This window comes from Argentina anserina, chromosome 4 (assembly GCF_933775445.1).
Source record: "Argentina anserina chromosome 4, drPotAnse1.1, whole genome shotgun sequence".
NCBI lineage: Eukaryota > Viridiplantae > Streptophyta > Magnoliopsida > Rosales > Rosaceae > Argentina > Argentina anserina.
Window position 1 is genome coordinate 1,714,458 of NC_065875.1, and position 17,585 is coordinate 1,732,042.

Sequence of the window (17,585 nt, forward strand, 5' to 3'; positions counted from 1 at the left end):
CCTACAACAATTGGTTAATTTATGTTATTTGTATAATTGTATATATGCATTAGAAGAGTAAGCCTCATTACTTTTACCGACTAGTTATATCGATTTTGATTTCAATTAATAAAATTATTTTACACCGTCGAGAATCTTCATTATCTTTTTATAGTTAAGTTCAAGCACCCCAATGATCCAATCTTTGATCCGCCACTGGAGCCAAGTATATTGAATGGTTAAGCTAGAAGCCCAACAATTTTTTCATCTCTACCTTCTCTCTCAAGTCTTCTTCAGACGGAATCTTGGCCTTGTTTCTTGACATTGCAGACCACCATGCCCTCAGCTCATCCTGTAATGGATATGAGGAAATTGTTAAAACATTAAATGCAAAAAAAAAAAAAGATTATGTAAACTACATGAGTTTGGATAGAAATCCGCCTAGGACAGAAACTCTACGAGTAGTGAAAGGACATATAGGTCAAACCAACCAATGAAGAAATTAGAAGATGGTTCATCTAAGGATGTGACCCCAGACCAGAGCATAGGTAGCATGTAGATGTAAGTTTTGTGATAATAGAATGTTAGAATCTTTTGGCCAACAACTATAGGCTGAAATAGTCAACAAAAAACCAAAGGAGTGGAGAAGTAGAAATAAATAGATAGCCTTTATTAACTATACACACAGTGAAAGGCAAGCATGTTCCGAACTATTAAAGAGGGGTGAGGGTATAAATGTGGTACATTTCAAAAAGTTTGATCAAGGGGGTTAGAAATCAGATTATTACCTCAAGGAAATCATGGTTGGATACATACTGGGTCTCAACCACACATCTAATCCCCCCAACAATGACAGATATAGAATTTCTGGCATTCTGTGGATGACTTTCTCTCTGTGAACCTGTTGTGCCTTGACGGACAAGATAATACAAAGGGAAAATTCATTATTTTACTTATCACAGCATTAAAACCACACAAGAGTCTGATAAACACAATCAGATCATCCTCCTAAAACGGATTTTCTGTCTACCAAGAACAAAAGCTTGATGGATAAATAACTATACCAGTTATGCATGACACATAGTATCCAGTTCCGCCTAGTCCTGTTTCACATTTTCCAAGCAGCAGGCGCAAAAATAACCCCTCCAGATTCGAGAGCGAGGTATGAGAACTCATCCATCTGATGCATTAAAATCATATGAGACCTTAAATATCTAACAAGTCATAAGGACAAGCAACAGAGGTGCTCCATTAGTTGTTTTAATATATTATTTCACTTGTGCTAGAACTTTTATAAGGTTAAATCACATGACACAAGTTACAGTCAGTTATAGTACAACAAGTGGTACCAGAGAACATCCTAGTCTTAATTCACATACTAGGTAAATAAAACCTGATATGTTAGTTTTATTTAAACTTGTACTTTTTTAAATGTGCCGCTTGGTAGTGTTGTATTTCATTATCCAGTTTTGTTATGCTTACAACTGAAATTTTTTACCATATCATCTTGCCAATTTGCTTCAAAGACTTTAAACTTCAATGAAAATATATATAAAGCCTTTTTTCCTTATAACCTTGCGTAAATTACTAGGTAAATTAAGGATTCTATAAAATTCCTGTTCATAAATTTCTATATTCAAACAATTAGATAGCATAGACAGCTAATCTTTATATCACACTTATCTAAAGCACCAACGTGCATGCGACTGCAAACTATCAGAGCTCAAACATACAAACACACAAAAGATAATTTCAAACCAGAAATTTATAATAGTGAAATGTCAGTTGGTATGCAGCTTACTTCAGGACATCTGTACGAGACAAGCGAAGCCTTTTTATAGAGTCAGAGATTCCTTTGGGTACATCTTTAACAGGCATCTGGAAAAACTGTGACAAAGGGATGACCTGTTTTTCTTTGCTGTTATTTTTTCCAGAGCTTGAGGCACTGTATATCTTAACTGAATTTGAAGAATGTCTCATTTTCTTGGAGGCAACATTTGATTTCCAGCTCAAATTAAGATCCCTCTGTAGTCTTGAGTCATCCTGATCCACAGAAGCTAGAGATCCACCATCTTTACCAATTATCTGCTTCATATTTCCTTCTGCATCAAGCTTGGTTTGACTAGGGCTGCAGCAATAAGACACATTACATTCCAATTGTGGTTGCCCCACTTTGACATTAGGACATGAGACAGCCCAATGACTGCATTGGAAACATCTAATGCAGAAAGAAGACATATACTCTGCTCCATTATAAGACTTGAATTTTCTTGGTAAATCCTGAAGTTCAGCATCTTTTATCTGTGAACAGTCTTGTAGATGGTGACCTTGTATGCCACAAAAGAAACAGGTAATGATTTTATCAGCAGCATTACCTGTCATGCTACATTGAGTGATGTGCTTAAGAGCATCTAATCTCCTAGCAAAGACAGAAGCCATTGCTTCAGAACCTCCAAACTGAGGGGCTGGAAGCATTGGATTTAGTTTGGAAACTGACTTCTCATCACTCTGGCCTTCATTTCTATTGAAAGAAAGTGAACCTGCATTATCCGCTGCACAATCCTGTAGCTCATAACCAGAGACAACAACTGTATTTTCAACTAACTGCCCCTTCACCCCCACATTTTTCTTGTCATTGGAGCAGTCAAGAGCTGCACCAACACTGTAACGATCTGACATTAATGATGGACCTGATATTTTTGGAGTAAAGCGAGTAACCCACAAACTTCCCAGCATGTCTCTTCTATGAAAAAACTTATCAGTTGTCTTCCCCTCAGACTGTGGGTCAGATTCAACATGCTCGACACGTTTTCTCTTACGTTTTCCCAAAGAAGAACTAGGGCTAACTTCATCTTTCTGTTTACCATACTCCAAGTTGCATGCATATCTGTTCTTCAGAGAATCAGTATTATTGCCTTTATCCTGAGTACTGGCTGCTTGTGCAAATAGAATCTCTGGTTGAATTTCTGAACCTACTTCATTACCGCAGGAAGACTCGCTGAGCTTTCCAACTGGCAGAAAACATCTTTTGACTAGATTCATTTCCTCCCGGCGAATTTTTTTTGGGACAATAGCTAGCTCAGGTTCCTCAGATCTTTCTCCTATTGCATTATCACCACTTGACACTCTTGTTTCCTTTTCCTCTGCCCTTGGGCAGTACAAGGACTGGAAAATTGACTGAAAACCAATACATTTTAGTCCGGCATCTTGGTCCTTGTTGTGTGTGATCAGTTTCTTATCAGAATTCTCATGAGCAAGATCAGGATGTACAACGGTAAGAGGTAGTGCTTCATCCTGTATTGATTTTGAGAAACCCTTCATCATGCATGATATCCAATTCATGAAGGAGCTATCTTGTTTAACATAGGAAGTACAAGCTGGAGTTTCTTGAATTTGCTTTCTGAATATGTTACTCCCAACAATGAACTGTTCTTCAAAGCCCCACCTCTTCTTGCCCGATGACAGCAACCTGGCACTGTTACAGCTCTCCACACTCTCATGGCTATCATCCTCTTCTTTTGACATTCTCGTACTAAGATCTCCATCAGATGAAGCTTTTTTGGACATTCTTCCAGTAAGCTTTCCATCAGATAAAATTTTTTCCTTGCCTTTTCTTTGATGTATATGGATTCTACTGTTAGTTGGAGAGTGTTTATCCAGAACAGAGTTGTTTACGGGAAGTAACTCCTCAACATGTTTAGAGCTTTCTTTGAGCCCCAGGAGGAATTCAGCTGCTACTTTTTGACTTTCTTTACTGCAAGCATTTTCACTTCTCAGTTTTTGTACATCATGATCAGCAGTTGACTCCAATTTATCCAAGGGACTTCTGCCTTGGAAATTTTGATCCACCACTAAAGCACCGGAATGTTTACTTGCATTCACTAGGTAGGCTTTGGAGGTCAAAAGAAACTCAATTTCCTTATTCGGATTTCCATCATCAGCATGTTTGTTTTCACGGACAAGTTCCCCCAAGAAAGGTTCTCCTTGTACCAGAAAAGGTATTATTTGATCTGCTTTCATCACATTAGCCCTGTCTCTGTCGACATCACCTGCAGGGGTAAATCACATAAGTAATTTGCAATAGTATGAGGAAGTAAAAAACTGTGATTCCAAGGCATTATAGATTGAAGTAAGAACTCAGGAACTGAATCTTGGCTTGAAGCCTTGGTGACAGCAAAAGTTCCATAGGTTAACAAATATCACTAGATTTTGTATACATGCTTCCGGAACTTTTTTATTCTGTCTGCCAAAGTACATTGCAATATTAATATCGGAATAGCAGGATGCACCTGGCAATGTCGTATGTAATATTTCTCCACTTTCAGGCATCTCACGTATTTCACCTACTTCAAAATTGATTGGACTGCAAGTATCCACCTGTTTATGCCAAATAGATACTTCCCCAGGTGTTTTCACTTCCTCCTTGCCTGCAATGGTTTCTGCAAAGAAATTTTTTTTCAGAAATTTGGGCAACAACATCACCAGATAATTGAAAATGTTATAAAAGAGTATCAAGTTCTCACCAGCGGACTCAAAACATCTTATTATTACACCTACTCAAAATATCATGAAGGAGAGTGCCTAAACATGGCATGATTGCAATTTCCCTAGAAAGATCTATCCCTACCTGTCTCACATTCTTGGCTCAACGCATGTGCCAGCATGATGCCAGCATCACTTTTTGGCGACGTAGTTAAATCTTCTTTGCCAGAAACTTCACCCTTTACACAGAATGATGTATCTGAATTTATAAAATTTTCCTCATCTATAGGCTTCTCAGCAGCTGACCTTCCACCTGTATTGCTTTGTGGTGGCGAAAGAGTAACATTGCTTGGACCTGCACCTTAGAAAGTGAGATTTTTTTTTTCGACAAGCTTGAATCAGCTCTCAGTTCAGACTCAAACCTTTTTCTGCACACCAAACTAACTCCGACAGGGGCTCCGTGGCCACAAATGTCATGCCTAACACTGAACCTGCATTTGCACCTGCACCTAAATCACTGTTCAACCTGCTCTGGATACACTGATTAGAATAACCCAGAGCAAGCCCCAAATCAGTCAATGGTTCTATGTTCTCATTTTTCTCATCCATTTTTTGGCTTGATAAGCGCTTTATCCTGCATGTCCAAAATGAACCAAGTTAGACCTTCTGATCATGCTTAACATGCGAACTTTCTTTAGATGAAACACAATCAATTTTCATTTATTTGTGACAGAATAACCCTTTGAATTCTACCAAAAGATCATGGGAACAACAATGGGAAAGGTATGCTACAAAGAACTTAGAAAATAGTGAATTAAGGCACCAAACAGTTAGAAAGTAACTATCATTTTCTCAAAAATTGGGACCAAAATCAGCTCATCACAAGGTCCACCATCACACATTATCAACTAAAAAAAATTCTCTATGGCAAGGGAAGGTAGTTTCCATAATTAATTGTATCCTTCAATGCAGAGAAACATTTCTGACATATGTGTGAGATAGATATAACCTACTCTCAATCCGTTTCAGCAAAGGTGATACTTACCGCAATCTGAGGGGTTGTAGCAGATGTAATTTATATCTATCACCTGTGATATTATGAAATATTTAATCAGGTTCCATAATTTTACTCATATTTAATGTTCTTCAGATATCTGAGTGAATGCTTTTATTAGTCAGTTGATATATTGATTAAAATCACTGCAAGGGTGAGGGAGCATATATAGCTTGGAATCAAATAATGCCACACCTTTTTTATAAACAAATAATCAAGATTGCAGGATCGTGACAAAAATGACTTTTACTGCAGGACAAATTGAAGCTGTGAAATGGAAGAAACAAAAAAAAAACTAAATAAGAAAAATAAATTTAACCCAGAAACAGCGTTAAATCATATTTACTTTGAAATAACAATAGGGAAAATTTGGGGATTTCATTTGCAAGTTAAATGATACAATTGCTCAAGAGACTAAGAATTACAGACAAAAGGATAAGATAATATAAAGCCAGTTCACTCTGTTACAATTGTGGATACTAAAATTGTACACAGCTGAAGATCTTGCTGTCATGAACAAACACTAATAGCATTAATTTTTGAGTTACATAAGTTGCGGATATCATACACTACTGCTTCTGTATTTCAGAAAAATGAGAGATTTTTTTCAGTGCCAAAAAAGAGTAATACTAATAAGAGGCTGCACCATGCTTCTTTCTTTTTACAGACCAGAAAAACTTTCTTTAATTTGAGCTCCTCCCAATCAACTATCCTTCTATACCTCAAATCAGAAGAAGTCAAAGATATGCATATTTAAAATTTTGATCACAGCTAGTTAAAAAGGGTTTCTCATCCCAGAAAAGAAAATCACTTCTTCAATACATTTCATTTGCATGACATGAAAAACAAAGTCACCCTTAATCGCTGAGATGCAATTAACATTTCTAAAGGAATTGGACTTGAAAGATTACAACTTCATCCAAGAAGAAGTAAAACCCTTCATTTCTTAAACCTAATTCATCAATGCTAGGCATGTCTTATCATCTGATACCATTAACAACTAAGTCTTGACAAACTTAGGAAACAACAGGAATTTCAGTCCAGAAGTATTGAACTGATGAGAAGAACAAGAAGGTTCCTTTATGTTATACTTCTCTGGAAAATAGCTTGCTAATGAACAATCATTTGAATTCAACCCAAATAATCAAATACAGAAACAAAAAGTAGTACAGCAAAAAGTCCCAAAACATCATCAGAATATCTCACCAGACAATGCATAAAGCAAGAACCTTGAAGAACAGAGGTGAAGTACAGAGCAAATCAAATTTGGAAGACACCCATTAAAGCAAAACCATTTATAGTGGGCACCCAACAAAGTACTATAAAATCATCTTTCACTTCACCAGAAAGTACATTAAATAAGAAGCTTAAGAGGGTGCAGTTAAAAAACAGCCAACAAATATAAAATCCATCCAAAGTGGAGACCCACTGTACCTGTTGTCCTTCAATCCATAACTTGCTGTCTCAAATTGGAGAGTATAAGAAAGAGAGCTCTGGTTTCTTCAAAGAAAGGAAACCAGAGAAAATGCATGCCATTCCTTGGAACCACACACACAGCAGTCTTCTAAACTAGTTGGAATGGATGAACCCCGTTGCTGAGATTCTGAGGTATGAGGTTCAGGAGCCACCACGTGGTCCATGCCAACAACATTGTGGCAGGTTTACTATAATGGGGTGGTGTACATGTAAAAGTGTAAAACCCACACAGAGAGATTCACAAAGTGACAACTACAGGGAAGAAGATAACAGAAAAGAGAAGCTTATAAATGGGTATGATAGTTTAGAATAGGGGGAAAATGCAGCAATGCTTGACTTTGGGGTCATGGACAAAACAGGGAAGGCTGATTTTTCTGAGTTCCAGTTCTAAAATTAGGAAGATGATTGTTCATTAGCAAATCATTTGAGTGTCGCGCAGCCCCTAAAAGGTGCATAAAGTACAAATCCATGATGCATACCAATTTGAAGTCATGTTGTCATAACCCCATTTTTCTCCCCATTTCTCCGCACCCGCGCCTTTAGAGGCGAAAATTTTCTTCCGATCCGACCTAGCCGACTCCGGCGGTTTCAGGTGACCGGGCCGACCCAAATAGTTTCGTCTCCTCCTTGTGCACCTCTTTGTGGTAGTGGATCGTGGAGTAGCATGCCGGTTCCACGCATCGAAGCCTGAAAGTCGACCCAAATACCAATCGGTGACCCGGTTGTGTTCTTCAATTTTTCGGCGATCTCCGGCGAGTTTACGTTTCACCACCGGTCTCAAACTCCTTGCCTCAACATCGTCAACAACCCCTGCAAAGGTTTTGAGCTAAATCGAAAGGTAAGAACTCAAATCAAGAAATTTCAATTCTAGGGTTCATGATTTGGGATTTTTCAGAAATTCCGAAATTGGAGGTTTTAAGCTTTGATTTAGACTTTGTTGTGAACAAGAAAGTTGTTAGGAATGTCATTTAGATTGTAGTGGTGAAATTTGGTGGCCATTGGAGGCGGCCGGTGAACAGTATCGACGCATGAACACTGTTCATGAATAGTACTATGAACCGTAGGCATGAACAATACTCTGTAGAACATTAAATGGGAACAGTGTTTAGTAAAAACAGTAATTGTGAACAATGGTTTGGTAAAAACAGTACATTGGAACAGTGTTTTAGTAAACCAGTATATTGGAACAGTGTTTAGTAAAACAGTACAACATGAACAGTGTTATGTGAACAATGTTTTATGAACATCATTAAGCTGTACTGAAATCGTCACCTGATATTTTACGTATCATTTCTAAGCATTTTATCATGCTATTAGGTGACCGACGAAACGAGTGAGAAAACTACTTTTCAGTGTCGTGGAAGTTGCACGCTAGAAATAAGGTGAGTAAACCTCACAATGATCATCATGATCGAAGTAATATTATAATTATTGAATTTAGTTGAGTTGTCATCATAGTCGTTGCATCACTAGGTTATAAAAATTATTTTAAAAATATGTTTTGGTTTAAATTACGTGAACTTGATCGTCTACGGTTCATGGGTAAGTGAAACGCTATTTTAATAAATGATTTTTAAAAGGTTTTAGTGATTATGAACTATGGTGAATGTGAGTAAAAATCTCATAGTAACGAATCTACCTTTACGGAGATTCATAATTACGCTTAATTAAAAAGAATGAACTATGATATGTATATGATATTGTGGATTGTGTATGTGTATAATTGGTAAAATAAGTACATATATATATGGTTTGCTATATTATATACTGTCATAATTGCCATTTGTGAATGAGTTCATTATAGCGTTGATATTTATTTATTTGAGCATGTCTCTTGAATTTGTACAATAACATGTGATAGTTGTTTGTACGTGGTTTTAACTTAAATTATGTTAAAACATTTCTATGGTCTGTGGACCTGTCTTCGGACCAGTCTTCGGACGTGTTGGCATGTCGGAACTTAGCCTTGGCCGGGCGACAGTCACGGTATAGTTAGAGCTCTAGTCTATCTGCCGGGGTACTAACATGAGGGGTAACAGAGGTGTACCAGCACTTATGAGTACCCAAATTTTAGATACTGGGTAGCAAGTGGTTGTCCAATGTCGGGTGGCGTACTAACATGAGGGTTAATAGAGGTGTACCAGCGCTCATGAGTACCCGTATTATAAATGTATTTGGGTAAACAAAGGGGTTGCCCGATTTCTCATGAGCACGCATATTTTCAGATATTATTAGACAACCAGATGGGTCGTCCAATGGCTCATGAGTACATTTATAATTAAATGTTTTCAGTATTTTCTTCTGTGGGTAACAGATGTGTTACCGGCTTATGAGTACCCATATTTTTGGATATTGGGTAGCAAGTGGTTGCCCAATGTCTGGCGGCGTACTACATGAGGGGTAGCAGATGAGTACACGTATTATAAATATATTTGGGTAAACAGAGGGGTTGCCCGATTTCTCATGAGCATGCATATTTTCAGATATTATTGGACAACCAGATGGGCGGTCCAATGACTCATGAGTACATTTATAATTAAATGTTTTTAGTATTTTCTTCTGTGTTTATATACGAGTTGTATTATTGATTTACTCATACGAGCTGCAAAGCTTATCGGGTTTGTGTTTACAATCCCAGTGCATCTATTCGATGGTGTAGGAGATAGTTATGCATGTGTGGATTAGCAGAATTAGAGGGCTTTCGCTGAAGATTGTCAAAGATTTTCATTCTACTGTTTGTAGTGAGGATTGAGTGAATTTTACATTTCCATTGGTTGTGTATTATTCGAGTTGATTGAGTCATGATGTGGACTCAGCTTCGATACACTGTTATGATAAGATGATTTCAATATAGTTGAGATTGTTTTTGAGTTTTCATGGCTTCGAATTCGAATTTTTATCATTTAAAATTCGGGGTTGTGACATATGTCAATGTCATACGTATGTACGTATACTCTTTTGTCACTTTCTCTCTAAAACTACCATGATTTGGTTTTTAAACCTGCAATCACATTCTTAAGTTTCAAAGATAACTATGGAGGTCGAGTCTCTTTCAATCATTGATAATATATGATATGGTACTATACTGCTTGCTGATGTACTCGAACTCAATAAATAGACGTGAATTCAATGAAATAAAGTGACAGTACACTTACTACTCATTGCTCACTAGTTTTATTTTGGATTTGCAGCATTTGCTTTGTTGTTGTTTTGCGATAACCATGAGGTGACCGGCCCGTTGGCCTTGGGTTAAAGCCACTAAAGTATCAGTTTTGGACCCGTAATTTTAAGGGCCCCCAAAATTAATCATATACATATAGTAAAAAAAAACTGGGTCGTGAAAGAAAGAGGCCACATTCTTCTATCATTTTCAGTTTTCTGACTTTCTCTCTTCCTCTCTTTCTCTAATTCACTCATTTGTAAAAAAAATTATCGTCACAGCTCCAGGACTTCTTGAAGATTCTCAACACCGCCGGTCCTTCAACCAATCTCTATCCGGTATGTTACTGGTCTCCCATTTCAATTCTTTTCAATTTTGTATATGCTTTTGTTTGGAGAAAGTAAGAAGAAAGATTGGGAATCTGTGGTGTTTGGTAAAGTTGAAGATGTATATGTGCTTTTCAATACATATCTGAGCTTAGATATTAGATTGATAGATTCCATCAGTGTCTGGATTTCTGGCTCATTTGATTTTTTCTGAAGCAATCTTCCGGTGAATGGAAAAGAATTCGTCAATCTTTGATTCATATAGGATGTAGAAATGTCTAGAACTCTAAATGATTGAATGCATTGTAAGGAAAACGAATTTACAGGAGATTATTGCGTGCTTGGCTCGATGAAACTTAGTTTTAATTGGCTGTTTTGTTTACAGAGTGTAGTTGTTAGTTATGGTACCATTTCCATGTTATTCATATTGCATCTCTTCTTCTATATATCATATTGTACTTTCTCACCGTCAAGAAATTTATATTGTATGAGCTTCCTAGTTTTTGGAATGAAAAAACATGGTGGCGAGGTCATGCTCATGATAAAAATTGAACATTATTATCTGTTTTCTATGATTTTATCAGATTATGACAACAATTTTGTTATATTTTGCAGGATGCTATATGGCTCCAATCAGGAAGTATCCTTCTAGGGCTAAAAAAAAGGAAAAGAAATTCAGAGGAGGGAGGCGCTAAAGAAGGTTCAAGCAAGAAGGACAATTTTTGAATAAAAGGTACTGATATTTGTAACTTTTATATTTTTGTTTCAAACATTATAGCATTTTATTATTATTGAAAGTTTTATTGCTATGTTTTGTTGTTTCAAAAAATTTATTGTTTCAATTTTTTTTTGACAAGGGGCCCTAATTTTTCTCGTCGCTTCAAGCCCCGGAAATCTCAGGGCCGGCCATGCTGGCCCTATGAAGAGTTCGTCAGAAATGAATAAGATCATCCAATACTAGTTGATTAAGTTACGTTAGTGAGATTTTAATTGCGGCATAAACTAGACATGTATATGATAAAGTGCTTGTTCATGTATAGCATTTTTTGTTCTTTTTTGTATGGCAGTCGCTTTGATGGTGGATGGTACAGATGTATATTGATGGAAGAAATGAGGAGCAGCTAGTGTGCAAATTGGCAATTTGAGCAGATGCTGATCCAAAGATGTGACTAATAACCTAAAACAGTTGCAGAAACTTAGTTACAATTTTTTTTCCAATTTCACATACATATAATTCCATTTTAATTAATCAATTCTAGGGTTGTCACCCACCATTGTAGGGACTGGACTTTGGACCCATGACACCTATTGTGCCTTTATTACACAAGAAGAAAGTGGTCAGTCTCTTTCAAACTTGTCCTCCATCCATTGAGACAGTACATGAGAGCATTTGTTGCTTGTAGAAGAATAATCAAGAGATAACTGGTTTCTTTCACCACAAAGCTATTGATAGTATTACTGTATGTCCCTGACAATGACCAGTTTGCTATGCCAAGACATTAAATTTCACTCTGCATTCTGGAACTGTGTTCTCTGTGAGATGTAGGTATAGTTATTATCAGTTCAAATATGACATCAATGTAAATTATCTAGGTACATTTCCACCAACCATAGAAGGAGGCTCAAAGAACTTTTGAGCCAATTTCATTTACTAAGTTTTACAGGTAGGTAGATATTGCTGGCAGATGATGCGCTAGCAAATTTGGTTCAAAAGTTTGAGGAAGGTCATATTTGGACTAACTCCATTCCTAATGAGGCTTCTATAGATGATTGTAAAGTTTGATTGCCTACTTGCCTAATGAGCTTCCACGTGATTATTCCCACCCTTAAACAGAAAATTTGAAGCCAAATGTTCTAACTAGCCTAACAATCCAATCTTACAAACGAAAGGCTTACATGTCTTGTTAGCAGAGAGCAATGTACATAAAAAGTGGTTGTATAATATAAATCTGCAGATTAATTAAAGATAAAATGGTTTTTGTAGATAAAATGACCATATCAGACACAAAATCAGAAAAGAAACAAAAATGTTGGCCGTGGAGCATGTCATTTTCTATGTCCACAAGCAAGTTGCAGGCTGTTACTGATTATATAGTAGCATGGAAGTTCATCCACATGTTTAATTAAAATCTTTAACAAAATTGAAGGATTTGAAGCTTTGATTAAATCTTACAAGATGACAATCGAAGCTATCATAAAACAGACTCGCCTTGTTAGCTGTTACAACCATGGTAATTGCAAATTACATAGTAACTTTTTGAAGTGCCTCCAAAAACTATCCCATTTTTTTAATCAGCCAGACACAAATCTATGATCACCGTGAAGTGAATTATTAGAAAGTGTACAAGGTTTAGATACAGTGATTAAGTGAAAAAGGTCAGTCTTTTCGGCTCTTACGAGTTTTGAGTACCAGTTCTGCTTTCCCATTTCACAAGCTAAACAAGCCAATACAAACAAACGGAAGACTCTAATAATCAACCTTGAGCTCCTTCGGTCTTAGGAATGGTAATGTAGACAACACCATTCTTGAGCTCTGCGTTCACTTTGTTCTTGTCACAGTTATCCGAAAGCTGAAGGTGCGCCGTAGGATCTGAAGCCTGAGCTAGACCGGCGCATAGTCCTTGCTCTCCCCCTTGCTTTGCTCTCCCTTTAGAACAAACACATCATCCTCAACAGACACCTTGATATCATCTCTGCAGAGTCCTGTCTTAGACGTAGTAAGGAGCACGAAAACCTCTTCTACTGATCGGCCTCTGCTTCCGGGGAGTGTCCTAGTGCCTTCAGAAAGACTGTCCGCTGTGTGCAGCATGTAACGTATGGTCCTCATTGGGGAGATGGGTTCCAACTTGGGTTTGCTAAAAAAACGGGGAGAGATAAATGGGATTTGAAAATTGAAATTCTCCGGCAAATGTACCATCTTCGTCGTTCCCCTTTCATACAAAACATCATAATTATAGATATATAAGCGCTGCTCGCCCATTTGAATAGGATATTTTTGAAGGCTTAAAGCCAATACAAAATTTTACCCATACAATTCACCATAGTTTTGCAATTGATGTTTTTTTTTGGATACAAAGGGGTTGAAAAGACCCAAGAACAAACACAAAAACAAACCAAGTAGCAGAGGCTAGCAATTGATGTATCTTTGTGCCAATACGAGTGCAGCAATAATAGCAGATAGTCTCATACAGAGATTATCTCTATGTTGAAGACTATAATAACTCTTCAAAACAGATAATGACTCATCTCCTTCGGGCAATTCTCTGGCCTGCTCCCAGTAACAACGATTTTCCTACTACACCTGTATGAAGTCCACAAACCAGAGCCACGGCTCCCCCTATAGCTATCCATTTCCAATCGATGCCATTATTAATATTATCATGTTTCTCCATGCTCCATGCTCTACCTTTCTCTTCTTCACCTCCTGGTGATACCTCCAGATAATTTGTGCTTCCTTCCAAAGATATCTTTGTGGTGATTGCCGCCATACGGGCACACTGTGATAAACAAGACTCTGAAGATTTCCTTGCATTCTGGTATCCTCTCATGCCGGAGTGTAGTTTTTTCACAGTGCACCACATTCCATGACGAACGCCCAACTTAGCCACATCCTTGGGGATTCCCATGTCTTCATAGTGGACAAGGGTAACTTCACATGCGGATAACTGTCCATCTCCCTTTCGTGACTCTACTGCATTTATTTCAACCAAATCAATTAAATAACCAAAAGACTTTAAACATATACTATTATACATTAGTTCAACAAAAAGATTGTGAACTTCTTGTTGCAAACTTCAAGTAGTTCACTGCAGTTATTACCAGGCTTGATAATCCAACTAGAGAAATAATGGTCCACGCGTCTAGGCTTATCACGCTTAGGCAAACTGGGATATGGAACACCCTGCAATGGTGCAAAAAAAAAAAATTAAATGTGGCAACAAAACATACCTACATAGCAAATTTGTTTCAAATCATACTACAACAATGAATGAATTTTCCACATACAGAAAGAATCAATCAATGCGCATTCAACCAAAAAAAAAAGGCTGCACAAGATGTAGAGTGTAGTAGACCATACTAAAGAGGGACAACAACAGAAATACTGTATTGCTTTGCCTTTTTTTTCTTCTTTTTTCTTTCAGTTCTCAACTTCCAAATTTAGCTCAAGAAGTTTCTTATGCTTTGAATAATCAAATGAAAAACATTTTCTTTTTAGTTAAAGTGGGTTCAGTTACTGTCATAATCAACTCAAATTAGTCCAAGACCTGACAATTATATCCTACATCACTGCACACGATTATTTATCCCCCAAACACTACTTTCTTCCCTATTGTAAAACAGTGGCAAAGTCTGCTATTGAAAACAGAAAGTGCAAGAAGAGTAGAAGGAAAGGCTACAAACAATGAGATCCCTTTAAAAGTACCTTTGTCACACAGTAGAAAGTTTTTCCAGCCTCCCATATTCTTCGACCAATTATATATTCTCGGTCACTGCAGAAGAAAGGGAACTGCACAGTGGAGAAAAGTGAGAAACCAGATGCATGTTTTAAATGAAAAGTGAAATAACTTAAGCACAGAGTCTGCATACAAGCCAATCTTCCACTGACCTTTTTAATCCAGTGAATAATCATCGTTCCAGTATCTGGGCACTCCTCCAATATTTTACAATGTACAAGCATAGGATCCCATTTAGGCCGAAACTCATCATCCCAGAAGAAATCTCTAACCAACTCTGGTGTTGCATCCTCAAAGACAGTTCTACTACAGTAAACAGTGGGACCTGTCTGTAAGCAAGACTGCTATTAGATCTTAACTTAGAATGTAAGGTACGAACATAACAGTATAAAGCAGTGAAACCAGAATGTTGATGAGAGAAGGGGATTGAAGGAGTATGTATAAAAGAAGTTACTGAAAGATAATCATACATGAAAACAAAAGTTGTTAACCGAGGATTGAAAGAAAAAATATATATATAAAAAAGAAAAACATGTATGAAGTACGCATTCCCACAACCATTTTACCGATGAATAAAAACCAACTATTCAGCAAAAGAACCATTTTAGTTAATGCTCAATAATAATTAACAAAATGAGAAACTCCGATTCAACCTCAGGGTCATAGCGCCACGCTTTATAAGCCATGGTTGGGGTCGTTTTCTCCATCAAACTTTGCCATTCCATTTCTCCATCTCTCCCTCCAATTAAATTAACCAGGTGATCCAAATCGGCTCCTGTGACGACATCTTGCACTCTCTGTGCATCTTTATTGCTTAGGCTGCAAGACAGTAGGAAATCATGAGCAATTAGAGACAAAAATATTTCATGCACAACAGTGCTCTTAGATAACGATGAGAGCAACAGTGTGAATTGCAGCATGGCAACATCCATACAACTACAAAATATACAACATCTGTGAAGACAAAACATCTCCCATTCCTATGTAAACTAGTGATCCACTGAACTACGTAAGCCAATAACAACACGAGTCAACCGATTATTATTTTAAAAACTAAAATGAAGTATTGTTGCACGCCTCACCAATTTATTGAAACATTTCATTAACCATCAAGCAGAACCGTCCTAGTCTTTGAGTACATTTCACTACCTCAACATTATGGTATCAAGGTTAATGAAAATTCTGTGTATTAATTCCGATTTGTTTAGCCTGCCCAAGGAGATTGGGTGCCCTCAGTTGGCATACTCCGTGATAACTGAGGTCAGAATGCACACAATGTCTTAAAGAAGCTATGGTAAAGTACCCTCTGGAGAAGCATGGGATAGACAAGCCAGGATGAAACCAATGCATTTGTCAAGATGCGCTACCACCTGGAATAAGCTACATACCTTCTAGCCAACACTCTTGCAATTTAACTTTCAACTTCATCCAGGAGGTAACAAAACTGAAATCAAGTATTGCCTAACCACCACCCCCAAACCACCAGTTCCATAATTATAAGATAGTGAAGTATCCAATTTATCGACTCCGACGAACTAACAAGTGAAAATGACAATGCAGCAGGAAAAACACTCTGTATCCCAAACCCAATCTCATGGATGACTTATTCCTACCATCTCTTACTCGGAGAAAACAAAGTAATCAAACTCTATTATATCACTAATAAGCTTAATAAGTCCTCCATAGTCAGCATTATACAGTTCCTAGTCGATCATAAAACACAATGAATTATATATTGAAACAATTTATATTCTCACTAAAGCCAAACAGCTAACATTCACCATCAAGCCGATTATCACCAAGTGCCAAACAATGTAGCTACAAAATCCTAATCTAAATGTTAAAGATTTCAACTTCATACATTTAAATTTGAATCCAAAGCTAAAAATTTATAGCTTATAAAGCTAGCTAGAGATACTCACTCAGCAATGTCACCACCGCCCTCACCCGAACGGCTCGCCGCCGCTCCGGAACCACCTGCCGCCGCCGGCTTGCTCTTCCCTCTAAAATCAAACCACATCTTGCGGCAAATGGAGAAAGCGGAGAACGCCGTGAAAGCGAGCCAGAGGCGGCGGGCGCCGAACCCCGGCGGCGCGGTGCAGACGAAACGGAACTTGCTCCGGAGGCCGAGAAAGACCAAACCGGTCCACCGCGGCCTCCAGGACCAGCCGATCACGAGGCCGATCATCACCGCCAGCCATATCGGAACTGCGCAGAGCAAAATGTCGACGAATGTTTCGGTGATCGTTGGGTTGGTGAGGAACTCCACCAGATCGAACACCGCCTCCTCCATTACTTCTCGCAATTCGAAACCCTAAATTTTCCGAGAAAATCAAAATTCCAAATTCTCCCGAGAAAATGAGAGAGCCAGAGCTACCTAGTAAAACCGATCCAAAAATCGGAGGAGGAAATTTTCTAGAGAGAGAAAGCCTGGGAAAAATTTCTAGAGAGAGAAAGACGGTGGTGAGTTATAGGAGGCGGAGAATTTAGGCGGTTAGTTTAGGGAGTACGGTAATGTGACGTGGCGGTGGCAGGGCCGTTTATTGGGGGTAATGATTAAAATGATTTGAGAAAATCCCACGCTGCGATTTGGCGCGTGGGGGATTTTGAGGGACAGATGGTGGGGAGTGAGGTTCACGCGCGGAGGAAGAGTG

The 17,585-nt window shown here is 37.9% G+C and overlaps 3 protein-coding genes across 4 annotated transcripts; all 3 read right to left on the reverse strand.

Annotated features, from left to right (window-relative positions):
* Nucleotides 1–201: 201 nt before the first annotated feature.
* Nucleotides 202–3,685, reverse strand: LOC126791572 (uncharacterized). Of its 2 annotated transcripts, none has more exons than XM_050518045.1 (4): nucleotides 1,781–3,685; nucleotides 1,044–1,159; nucleotides 768–880; nucleotides 202–331 (listed from the first exon to the last, which is right to left on the reverse strand). In XM_050518045.1, the coding sequence occupies exons 1-4, from the start codon at nucleotides 3,544–3,546 to the stop codon at nucleotides 224–226; spliced, it is 2,103 nt and encodes a 700-aa protein (XP_050374002.1). In that variant the 5' UTR covers nucleotides 3,547–3,685; the 3' UTR covers nucleotides 202–223. The 2 variants fall into 2 exon arrangements, with proteins under 2 accessions (XP_050374002.1, XP_050374001.1); XM_050518044.1 differs by having other exon boundaries at nucleotides 768–889.
* On the reverse strand, nucleotides 3,566–7,051 carry LOC126790898 (uncharacterized). Its single transcript, XM_050517270.1, has 6 exons — nucleotides 6,950–7,051; nucleotides 4,884–5,095; nucleotides 4,607–4,816; nucleotides 4,269–4,418; nucleotides 3,655–4,028; nucleotides 3,566–3,610 (listed from the first exon to the last, which is right to left on the reverse strand). Exons 2-6 carry the CDS (start codon nucleotides 5,068–5,070, stop codon nucleotides 3,566–3,568), a joined length of 966 nt encoding a protein of 321 aa, XP_050373227.1. The 5' UTR covers nucleotides 5,071–5,095; nucleotides 6,950–7,051.
* A 6,374-nt stretch (nucleotides 7,052–13,425) lies between these two features.
* Nucleotides 13,426–17,378, reverse strand: LOC126790419 (uncharacterized). The gene is made up of 6 exons (XM_050516636.1): nucleotides 16,854–17,378; nucleotides 15,585–15,750; nucleotides 15,084–15,260; nucleotides 14,901–14,984; nucleotides 14,297–14,378; nucleotides 13,426–14,168 (listed from the first exon to the last, which is right to left on the reverse strand). The coding sequence occupies exons 1-6, from the start codon at nucleotides 17,222–17,224 to the stop codon at nucleotides 13,720–13,722; spliced, it is 1,329 nt and encodes a 442-aa protein (XP_050372593.1). The 5' UTR covers nucleotides 17,225–17,378; the 3' UTR covers nucleotides 13,426–13,719.
* Between the last annotated feature and the right edge of the window lie 207 nt (nucleotides 17,379–17,585).